General features: G+C 37.8%; 2 protein-coding genes across 2 annotated transcripts; one reads left to right on the top strand and one right to left on the bottom strand.

Moving 5' to 3' along the window:
- Nucleotides 1-1,544: 1,544 nt before the first annotated feature.
- On the bottom strand, nucleotides 1,545-7,014 carry LOC122084883 (probable serine/threonine-protein kinase At1g09600). The gene is made up of 5 exons (XM_042653302.1): nucleotides 6,458-7,014; nucleotides 5,222-6,133; nucleotides 3,333-3,617; nucleotides 2,419-2,736; nucleotides 1,545-1,796 (listed from the first exon to the last, which is right to left on the bottom strand). Exons 2-5 carry the CDS (start codon nucleotides 5,684-5,686, stop codon nucleotides 1,545-1,547), a joined length of 1,320 nt encoding a protein of 439 aa, XP_042509236.1. The 5' UTR covers nucleotides 5,687-6,133; nucleotides 6,458-7,014.
- Nucleotides 7,015-9,388: 2,374 nt separating this feature from the next.
- Nucleotides 9,389-10,294, top strand: LOC122084882 (zinc finger CCCH domain-containing protein 32-like). The gene is made up of 3 exons (XM_042653301.1): nucleotides 9,389-9,550; nucleotides 9,637-9,954; nucleotides 10,172-10,294. The coding sequence occupies exons 1-3, from the start codon at nucleotides 9,389-9,391 to the stop codon at nucleotides 10,292-10,294; spliced, it is 603 nt and encodes a 200-aa protein (XP_042509235.1).
- The last annotated feature ends 1,951 nt before the right edge of the window (nucleotides 10,295-12,245 follow it).

The raw sequence follows: 12,245 nt of genomic DNA, 5'->3' as shown, positions 1-12,245 counted from the left end.
TCTCTCTCTCTCTCTCTCTGTTTCAATGTTTTATAGGATGCTCAATTACATTTCTGTGAGCTTATACTTGATTCTGCTCTTGGAAGTTAAATTTAAATTGAATATCAAGAACCGAGGTTGAAGTTCTGAGATTTTTTTTTTTTTGCTGTAATGTTCTGAGAGTTTAATTACTAGCAGATGTGAAACAAGATCACGACTTTGTATCGATATGCACACACACATATAAGAATATCTGGTTTCATGTTGATGAAATTTATTTCTAATCATTATTAACTCATTGGGTTGGGCTTGATCTTGAAATCATTTACGTGTTTGGGATCCAAAGTTGGTTTTGGAGTAAAAAAAAAAAAAAGGAGAAATCTGCTTTCTGCAGCTTCTCTATTTTCTTTGTTTGCAGGTTTCATCTCTGTTCTGTCTCGACAGTGTCAACCCATATTGACCTGTCTAGAGTGGTATCAGCCGAAACGGGTCGCTACTGTTCAATACCAATTTTATTAGTTACTGTACCATATCGTACAATACCTTCTCAAAACCTTATAGCACGATATGTATCATACCAATACAGTTTGTACAGTATTGGTACTTTATACCATGCTTGTGGCAATATAGTGTTTGCCAGTTGTGCTTCTCACATTGCTTGGACATTATATTTTCTATCTATGAACTCTGCTATACATTCCATCGAAACTATAGGGTGTCATCAATATTCAGTCTTCAGACTCAGTGTTGCCAAATAAGATCTCTTCCCCCCCCCCTCCCAACCCTCTTAATTGACAAACAATTTTTTAGATAAGAAATCAGGTAAACTACGACACCATGTGGGTGCATACAATAAATCAACTTTTAAAGGAATAGAAACTATAAGAATTCAAAAGGAATCACCATTGGTCACAATCTTCTTAAGTGATTGACATTCCATAAAAAAGGCTTCCAAAGTAGGAAAACGCTGAACGAAGTGAATAAACTTCTTGTTTCAAAACAAGAAAGGACTTCCGGGCAACACTTTCTGCCGTCCGCAATGAAAAAGTCCTCGCATCTTCTTTTTGAAAAACAGAAGCCAGAGTGTAGGCCTAAACTCATACTACAACTACCATTCTCTTTTTTCATGTGTTAGGTCTATACCAACACCATTTAAGGAGTTTCTCCTCCAAGCTATAACATGAATATATTTTTCTCCGATAGTAACCACTACACTAATTTGCATAGAATATCAAAATGAAGTTTACACTATTTCCAGCCATACAGGATTACATCAATTTATCATTTCTAGCCAATGAACTAGCATAATAATAATAATAATAATAATAATAATAATAATAATAATAATAATAATAATAATAATAATAATAATAATAATACACCATGACCTAATTTTCTATGTAAAAATGACAACTCTACAAACAAGGTAGTATTGCTTTTTCTGTAGAAGCTATCGTTAGCTGTTAAGAGTGCAAGATTGCTGGTCACAATACAAACAAGACTACGCAGGAAAAAAAAAAACAGACATTACCAACTTAGAGATTTCCAAGACCATTGTCACACAATCAGCAAAAAAAAACACAAATTACCTCACTGTTAAGTGCCGAAGCAGCTGATCCTCGGTCTTCAGGTTCAACTGCAAGTAGAACATCCAGGAGAGCCAAAGCAGATGAGGGGAAGTCCTTATATGTCTCAAGAAGACAGCGCCTGTAAGGCTGTTGAGGCTTAAAAACAGTTGCATGCGGCAATTTTGACTTCCTCCAGTATTCATCAGATGGGGAACCACAAAGCTTAAAGATCTTATGCAGTTGCTCTACCTAGTAACAGTGAATATGGAGATTTCCATCACCAATCAAGTCAATGCAATGTAAGAAAACAGAAATCTAATTATTTTCTCATGAATAAATTCTATAAACGGAAAATTAATCACAAGAGCACTTAGATTGGTGCTGCTTATACCACATATATTAGAACACATAGCCCATGCACTAAACAACCAAGAGATTAAAACCAGTGGACCACATTCAGATGGGATATGGTAAAATTAAGATGATAGACCCAGATCTTTCCTGTCTGTTTTAGATATTACCTGATACTAGCCATCAAAATTGCAGCTCCAAATGCTCAATAATAATAATAATAATAATAATAATGTAGCTCTAAATAGATGATTAACATGAATTGATTAATCTGATGATCTTTCAGATCAATCAAAGTTTTGGGCTGGCCCACCCAAAATGGGGCGCTAATGAACGGTATAAGTTAGGGGGTAGCTAATGGATAGGGAGTGCAATATAAATTTCATCGAGCTCATAATTATAGAGGCCTCCATCAAGTACTACAGAAGTGACAGCAGGCTATAAGTTTCTAAAAGTGAAAACAAAAATAAAATAAAAAGTGTAAGCATCCAAGGCACCAAGCAGAATGCACGACTCGTACCTCAGTTCTTCCTGGCATTATAGGCTTCCCCGCAAGCAATTCTGCAAGGATGCAACCAGCACTCCAGAGGTCCACAGCAACACCATAATCCGTAGCACCAAGCAAGAGCTCAGGAGGCCGATACCAAAGAGTAACAACACGGCTCGTCAATGGCTGTTTGTTATCAGGATTGAAGAAGGTTGCCAACCCAAAGTCAGCAATTTTGAGATTACCATTATTGTCAATTAAAAGATTTGAACCCTTGATGTCTCGATGTAGGACCCCACGACTATGACAGTGTTCAAGCCCACGAAGTAGCTGGTGCATATAACATTTAATCTGCAATCAAAACAAGAGTGCCGCATTGAATAGCAAGTGCAGAAAGAAGTTAATATTAGCTGAGTTCATTGAAATTAGGGGCCCTAAGAAAACTATTAGGAATATCACAAGGATGGCGTGTTTAACAGCATTCCAGGACAAGTACCAACATTCACATAGCCAAACCATAATTAGACGAAGTGACCAAGTCACCATAAATTTAGTTTAAATGCTACTGTAACTAGGCCTACCACTTCAGTCACATGCTGAGTGGCACATAAAGAGAGTATTCAGATGTCAAACTAAGGAACTCTAGTAAAATATGTCCTTTATAATTTTCAGATTTGTCACTTTCTCTTCTTTGAGGATGTTTTATCCTTTTCATTCTGGTCATTATCTTCTTTAAGTTTCAGAAAGGAAATTTGCAAAAGCTCCAGGAATATAGGAATATATTTAGACAATAAGTGATTAGGATCATTCATTTGATGACATAGATGGAACTCTTGCATGGTTGATCCAAACACAATGCACCATGTTGCAATGTCAACCCATTGTATGTGGTGAACCTAGTGAGAACCTTCAATTTCCTCAAAAGTGCAAAAAGAAAGAGCAGACACCTGTGATTCGGTAAACTTGATACCAGGTGTTGCCGCAAGCCCAGCAAGATCATGCTCCATATATTCGAATACAAGGTACAAGCTGCATGACATACGAGAAGTGACCAACCCTTCAAGCTTCATAACATTTGGATGATCAAGTTTACGCAAAATATAGATTTCCCTGGCCATAAAACGGACACTTTCCGGATCCATATTAACAAACCGAACTTTCTTCATTGCAACAATTTTGCCAGTTTCAAGGTCACGGGCTCTGTATACATTGCTGTAAGTTCCTTGTCCAATCTGCGTAAAAAGGAATTTCATTTATGTATGGAAAAAAGTTAGGTATGAGAAAGACGAAAAAACCTTTTATAATCCCTTTTCTTTAAACAAGATACCAGATTTGTGACATCTCAAAAAGATTGGAGAATGTTTGCAAAACAAAAGGTTCACACAGATCGGTGGCCCAGTCGAGGGATTGATATATGTTCCACTCCAACATTAGTAGAGGTAAATTAATTTGTGCTTTTATTTTCTTTTTGAATTTTTTGTTTGGATGATCAGCCATGCATTCCAATACATGGGTGAGTATATGATTGAAGTTGAATCTGAAATTTCACAAGTGGACTATCCAGACCATCTACTCTCTATCCAACGGTTGGAATTGCCACATCATTATGCCATGTGGCTAGTTGGGTGGGGCACTACAATAAACTTATTTACACTAGACTGCGAAGTGGAAATTTTCCCTTCTAATATTCCCAGTTTTTCTAAATTTTTTATGCCCAACTCAATGTGTCTGAGGCCTTCGTTATCAATGAAAGAGTCGACACCAGTAGAATGCCCAAGCCAATCAGCATATGTGAGAATGAGAGATTAGATTATTCAGAATTCTCCTGATACATTATACTTAGGGAAAATTGTAGACTACTGTATAATCTTTCAAAGGATACACTTCTACTACTAAACCTTTTGAGTTTATGTATTCAAACCAAATATATCAAGTACTTGACGATGAAGTTTTAAAAAAACAACTAAATTATTACACTTCATCTGAGACCATACCAAGTTCGCTGGTTTTTCAGGAACATGACTAAGTACACAGCTTCTGAACTTTTACAAATAGCTCAATGTATTGGAGCAACAAATTCGACCATTTATTCAATAAAAATTTGGCATACTAAAGAAAGAAAATGAATTGCAAAGCCTATTCTCTAATTTGCTTCTAGTAGAAAATGATGCATTGCATTGAAACAGTACAAAGTTCCAAGCAACACTTGAGAAGAAAAATATATGAACATCAAAGGTTGTTCGCTATAATAATAAGAGGAAGATAAGAAAGCTTTAAGGACTTCAACATTAAAACCATTTTAGAATAAGAATGGGCCTGAATAGTTTTTAAGTCCGTTCGATGATATTCTAATTGAATATGCACCAATTAAGCGATTTCTTCTTCTAATAGTGAACCTAAACCTTTGAAACAGTTCCAATCCACGCATAAAAGACTCAAGTTCGCACATTTTAGATGACCTAAAACTTATTATAAACATCTGGTACCACATATATCAATTTATCAGGCTGATCATCAGCACATCATTTCCCACTAAGATTGCACACCCTTTAACAGGAAATAAAATACCATCAGTAGACAGGCTAGAAATTAATCAAAAATACGCTTAGGGGTAGATAAGGTCTAACTAAAGAAAAAAATTAAAAGTGATTTAGTGAAATATTCAAATTTCTCTGGTTATCACTACATCAAGTACTAGAATTTATAATGGATAACTAAGAGTTGCATATGAGGAGGGAAACTCAGAATCAAAGGAGTAAAAATAACAATCTATATGTTGTGAAGGAAAAATAAGCATGAACTTAAAAAACACATATGAAAAATAAACATAACTTACTTTGTCCAACTTTTCGAATGTGTCTGCTCTTCGAGGAGCCCACCCTTTGATAGCCTCTCCTGCCACTGCTGTAAGCCAAGATGGCCAACCTGCAGCAGCATGTTCCCCTGCTGCACCATTGGATATACTAATTATCCTTGACATTGGCAGCTGGCCCCGGCCAGTGCTGATATCTAATGTGGCCCGTCTCTGATGATGGCCTTTTGGTGGTGGTTGGACAACCAATGGTTTCTTTTCTCCTTTATCAGTTGGAATCGGTGGAGTAGAATTGGAATTTTCTTGTTGTGGTGCCTTAAGCAATGCCAATCCATCAGACCCTCCATTACCTATACTCCTAGTCTCCACTACAACTGCCTCTCTCTTAGAGGGAGTAACCAGCCTTTTGGAGGACTTATTAGATTCTTTCTCTCTCTGTACCTCAGCAGGCTGATCGCTAGAGGCCCCTTTTGAGCAAATGCAGCCCATAATTCCACCTCACCTTCTCCTCTTGTCACAGTAACTTCTGGGCCCCTGCAATTCCCTGCAAAATCTCTTGTTATTGCCTGTAACTTCTGACGCATAAAGGGCAGAGATTAACAAGCATTCTTTCCCTCCTGAAAGTCCAATTTTCCAGAACCTTTAGACAACCCGAATCAGCTGACCGTTTCTCTTACAATATCCATAAACCAAAACCCTTGATCCTAGCCAACCACTGAACATTTTTAGTGACCATCTGAACCCCTGAAATCCTCCTCCAAAATCCAAACCTTGCAAATCCAAATTCTATATAATCCAAGACAGCTGCTTTCTTCCCTCTTCCAAACCCCCTAAACCCACCTCAACAACGAAAAGTGCACTCGTTGAAAATCCAAACCCTGTTAGTGCAACAACGTGAAGAAGACTCACATTCTCCCTCCAAATCCAGAAAATGAACTGAAAAAAAAAACGAAAAAAGAAGAGAAATTAATGAGAAAGAAAGTTGGAAGGGGAACAAAAGAAAGAGAGGGAGAGAGGGTGAGAGGTCCGGATACCAAAATCAAGAATCTCAGAAACCAATTACCCAATATGAGATCTCCAAAAGCCCAGATCCCCAAATTAGACGAATTTGATTAAAACCCACTTGAAATAAATCAAATTTTCAGAACAAGAAACTCCTCCAAGTAAAAGAGGGGAAGAAAAGGAAAAAAAAAAACCAGAAAGCGTCGGACACAGGCCAGAATCCAGCAGTAAGAAAAGGAAACGAATCAAAATCCAAACCTTGAAACAGGAATCCTGCTGAGACTTGACTTCCCACGGCGTGTCGAGACTCGAGATCAGAGAGACCTTTGATTCTTTTGTGTTCTCAATTGGGACAAGCAATTACAGAAGCTGCTAATATTCTATTTTCTGGAAAATCGAGAAGGAAGGAGAGAGAAAAAGATGGAAAATACCAGAAATAACGAAGAATAAAATTTTGACGATTAAAAAAAAAAAACCTCGGAATTTCGAAAAATAATCTCTTCTGTTTTCTTGGAATTTTTTTTTTTTTAATTCCTTGATTTGAAATGTGGGTTGTCAGTTGTCACAGACGAGGGAGAGAGAGAGGAGCTAAGCGAGAGATTTTCGGATCTCGGTAACCCTAGAAATGCGAGTGGCCGAGGGATTTTGGGATTGGACAGATTGGATGGTTATAACAGCATAGGTGGTAAGATGGTCTGGCTTTGGCTGGCTGACCCATGTCCACTCTCTTTCTCTTCTCTCTTCTTCTCTTGAATTCAAAGAGAGTGAAAATGTTAGAGAGAGAAAATGCTAGAGAGAGAGAGAGAGAGAGAGAGAGAGAGAGAGAGAGAAGCACGGCCTTCCCGTGAAGGGAGGGTCTCTACTCTCTAACGAGTAACGAAGCCTGTGAGGATCCGACACAGGATTTGGCTGATTTGCTGTCCACCGCACGAGTGGACTCTCCGGCCCCTTTCCTTACGACGTGCCACCTCGTTACGGTAAGTGGGACCCACTTCTTTTGTTTTGGTGCCACATGGCCAACGATGGGTCCCACCTGACTTTATATTAACGGTCCCATATACAGCGATGGAAAGTGGAAAAGAAAATTTATATACTATTTTAATTGAAATAAAAATGTTTTATAAATGAGCGGCCTTTGGAACTCTATATTCAAACTGTGACCGTTGGGGAGATGAAATTCCAGTCCTCCCATGTCATGAAATGATGGTTGATCGTTGGTACTTTGGTAATTAGGATTATTTTTAGGCTTATTTATGTTTCTATTTTTCTTATCAAATTCGAAGGCTTTCGAATTTTTTCCTTCTCTTTTCTTAGCTTCCAAACAATTTTCAAATGTAGTCTTTACAGGTTTGGTTGAAGGGTGACTAGGTATTCCACACGTGACCAAAGTTAACTCCATTGCTCACAAAAGCTTATCAAGTGGGATAAAAATGTGGAATATTTATCTCATCACATTAGGTGTGTAAAGATTATTACAAAAATGGCATGAGACATATTTTTCTCCTTTTCTCCATGTTGACATGATCAATTAATATTTTAATCAATTTTTTTTAATATGATAAACATAAATATCATACAGATGCTATCCATATAATACATGAGCTAATTTGATATTGTTTTTAAAATTTTAATTATAAAAAAGATTTACTGATGCAACTTAAAAAAGAGGAATCAAAATAAACTAAAAGGGAAAAAGAACCTTGCTGGTATGGTGTCGCTTGGACATAGCCACTGAAAGGTGTCGCTTAGTCATAGCCACTATTTTCAAGTAAGGAATTGGTCACACTACAAGAAAAGAGGGCATTTGCGACACTTTTTTGGCGACAAACAAAATTTATGTCCCCTTAACAAATTATTTGGGACGGATATAATTCTGTCGCTGCATATCTAGCAGTTGGGACAGATATCTTACTGTTACAACCTTTGAGACGGAAATTTCTGTCGCTACTGGGATTGAATTTTACATCTATTACAACGGATTACTTTCTGTCCCTAAATAAACTATTCGCGACGGATACAATTCTGTCGCAATATATGGGACAGAAATATTACCGTCTCAATATTTGAGACGGAATTTTTCCATCGCTATTATGATTGAATTTTACATCTATTATAACAGGATTACTTTCTGTCCCTAAATAAACCATTCGAGACGGAAAAAGTTATGTCGCAATATATGGGACAGAAATATTACCGTCCCAATATTTGAGGCAGAAATTTTCCATCGCTATCATGATTGAATTTTACATCTATTACAACGGATTGCTTTCTGTCCCTTAAATAAACCATTCGAGATGGATACAGTTCTGTCGCAATATATGGGACAGAAATATTACCGTCCCAATATTTGAGACAGAATTTTTCCGTCGCTATTATAATTAAATTTTATATCTCCTACAATGAATTTTAATTGAATTTATATCTATTACCATGGATTTTTTCCGTCTCTAAAAAAATCATTTGAGATAGAAATAGTTCCTTTGCTACATATCTTATAGTATAACACAAAATAAAATGCGTTAAATTTGAAAAAAATATTTATCATTAGAGACGGAAATTTTCTATCGCAAAATTGGAGATGGATAACTATCTGTCCCTAAATTAAAGAAATTTTCAAATATGCGCGCTCAAATCTCTGAATCACGTTACATTCAAACAAATCGAAATCTAGATGATTACTTCAATACATATTTATCATTGAAGACGAATATTTTCCGTTGCAAAATTGGAGACAGATAATTAGCTGTCCCAAAATTAAAGAAATTATTCCTCCAACAGCCGAGCCCTAATTCCCTTCCCACTTGCTGCGCGCTCAAATCACTCCAAAATCCCTTTTCGTATCAATGCTTTCTCTCTTCTCTACAAACCCTCATCTCTCTGAATTCCCATGTTGCTGAGATTTAGGACATCCTTTACCTTCGCATTCACTGATTCAAGAGGGGAAGGAGACAAGAATCGAGAAGGAGAAGAAGGATCTACGCAGGAGAAGGTTTCAAGAGAGAGAGAGAGAGAGAGAGACATCACAGGAGAAGGGGTTTCAGAGAGAGAGAGTGATCACAGGAGAAGGGGATTCAAAGAGAAGGAGATCACAGGTTAAGGGGTTTCAAAGAGAAGAAAGATAGCTGAGAGAGAGAGAAGGTTCCAGGGAGAAAAATCGCAGGTTAAAGGTGAGGGAACCCATTTTATCCGATGGTGCAGTCTCCTTTAGTTCCTACTCAGCAGCAGTTTGGGGTAGTCAACTGGCAAGTTGCGAGGCCTCCATTATTACCTGTTTCATATGTGCAAGGGGCGTATGGTCCTGTGGTGCTTCCTCTATGGTTGGTACCAGTTCCGACCTGGGGTCCTTATCCTGTGCGTGAATAAAAACCTTTTCCTTTCTTCTGGTATTCAACAGACATTTACAGTTTCTTATTGGGTTGTTAGTCCATCTAAAGCAGGGACGTGTTAGTCCAGTAGCATCTCCTACCGCTAAACACATTGTTGGAGCAGGTTCAATTTATGGAGTGTCACAGCTATCTCCCTCAGCACCTGTGTATCCAGGACCTTACCAGATGCTACCTTCCTCTGCTGGACCTACTAGCAGCACTCAGAAGGAACACTCAAATCCTGAAAGACCTGGTCAACTTGAATGCCAGTACTACGTGAGAACAGGAGAATGTAAATTTGGTTCCACGTGTAGATATCATCATCCGCGGGAATGGATTTCACCAAGAACAAATTGTGTCCTCAGTCTTATGGGTCTCCCTCTACATTCGGTAAGTGTTACATTGATAACTCTTTGCTTATTCCTTTATTTAAGGCGAGAGTTTGGATTGTTTATTTTCTTGCGACTGAGAATTCCCACAACTAGATTCATGGTGTTCATTTAATAAAATAACTTTGTGACATGCTCTTTTGAATATCAATCGTTTTTCCATTTTTCACATTCTTTTTTGTTTAAGTATCTGAATGTTTGTACAACTTCACATTCAGGCAATTCTAACAAATTTAGCTACCAAGGAAACTGGTTGTTGGTTTGGTACAGAGATTGTTGTCCCTTTTTATACTTTGTTCTGTGCAAATGTTGAAACTTTTGGTTTTGGATTCTGTTTTTAATCTAAATGCCCCCCTCTTTTGGGTAGAAATCTGGAATTCCCTTTAGATGGGGAATTATCTCCTAATTCTTATCATGTGATGCAAGAGTAGTTGGAAGATGGTAGCTTGTGCACTGCCTTCAACATGTCATTTTGAGGTTCTATTATTTGAGTATTAATCTCTCTAAAGTGAAAATCTAGGGAATTAGAAGATATAGTACATGCGATAAAGCAAGTAGTAATGTGAAAATGTTGGAACTGCTCGTTTTGGTTTGTGTCCTTTATAAAAATGCCCCCCCTGAATGTGGTTCTGATATTTATTAACCAATACCAACAAGACCAAATATCCAGATTAAAGAGAAATTGCATAAAACAAAATCAATAATTTAGATGGCCAGATAATGCAGGTTGAGTTCTCCTCTAATGGCCTAGAATATATGACTGCTGAGAATTTCAACCTGATTCATGGGTTGGATACTTGGATCTGCTGGAATGATTGGAGTATGAGACCTCAAGTTTGACTAGTAACTGATCTTTTTGACATCAGGTTTCAGATTCAATACACCCAATAGTAGATATGAGACCCAACAGATCAACAAATATCAATTATTAAATAACCTCCCAAAATAGCAAGTATTGAATCCAACTTGGAATAGGAATTTGGCATTCAACCAGAAAAATCAAAACTTGATTGTTGGAGAGAGTTAAGAGCACTGACTGAAGATGTATGGAATCATAAAGTGTATCAGACCTGTATATGACCTATTATCAGAAATTTCACAAAGAGTAGGAAAGTTATATTATGGGTACTGCTTGTTCTGCTACAAGATATGATTGTGTAGCAATACTGCTGTAAGTTTAATAGAATTGATAAGAGAAGAGTACAAGAGAATAAAAGAACTGCAATCTGGGCTTCCCATTGCAAAGTTTGATTGGTTCACCACAAGGAAGGTCACTGTTCCATCACAGCCAAGAAAACAAATTTCTGTAGAGTAAAATTGTGGGCTGTATTTGCTGCCCTGTATTTATTTATAACAACCACAAAAAGACAGTTTTAAGTAGACTTGGATACTCCCTAGTTGTTCCCCCTTAATTACAAGCCATTCCATACTTCTAAAAATCTTAAAAAAATAAGATAACAACTTAAGTTGAATGTCACACCCCGTTCATACGGAACCGGACCAGTGACAGGGTTAACTCTGGTTAACCCAAACCTGCCAGGATCATCCGATACAGTATCCAACCACAGTATACACACATCTAAGATAATGTTCAACAGTTCAGCAGAGGACTTAATTTACCTGTAAATATCCCCAATATATATACTTGATAACCAAATTATGGTACATAGATAAATACATGTGGGCCCGCAGACATGATATTTACACAAAAAGAATAACAATTCACATATCAAGTACACAAAAAGGATCATCGAAAGAATAAAAAAGTAACCCTATATGGAGTCACTGCTGTGGTCCCACAGCACAACCCTCGCACGTGCAATCCGTGCCGTGCTCATAGTCCTCAGGGACCCACCAATCCTCCTCGGGGAATTCCACTGTGGGGCCCGACCCTTGATCCTCAGGCTGGTGACCTGCAAAATCACCTAAAAGAGGTGCACACGTGGGATGAGCTCACTAGCTTAGTAAGTGAAAAAGAGGACCACACAACAATCACAACCATATGCACTATATGCTATGCAATTCATTTTTCATCACATCCACCTAAACAACATTACTAAGTCTTTGGTTTAGTGCTACTACAACCACAGTGCGCATATACTCCGGGTACAAGCCGCTAACTCCATCCCGCGATATGCCCATAGGGCTGTCGGAGAAGGCCCACCGTGAGTACTCAGAAAATTAAAGCATGCCGCCCACCGACTCTCAACATAAAAGTAAATGACAAAAAATAAAGGTGCTGGCTCCAGCAATTTAAAAGCAGTACGATTGACCCTCTTGAATATACCACCA

This window comes from Macadamia integrifolia, chromosome 7 (genome assembly GCF_013358625.1).
Source record: "Macadamia integrifolia cultivar HAES 741 chromosome 7, SCU_Mint_v3, whole genome shotgun sequence".
NCBI classification, from domain to species: Eukaryota; Viridiplantae; Streptophyta; class Magnoliopsida; order Proteales; family Proteaceae; genus Macadamia; species Macadamia integrifolia.
This window is presented reverse-complemented; position numbering and strand designations above follow the sequence as displayed.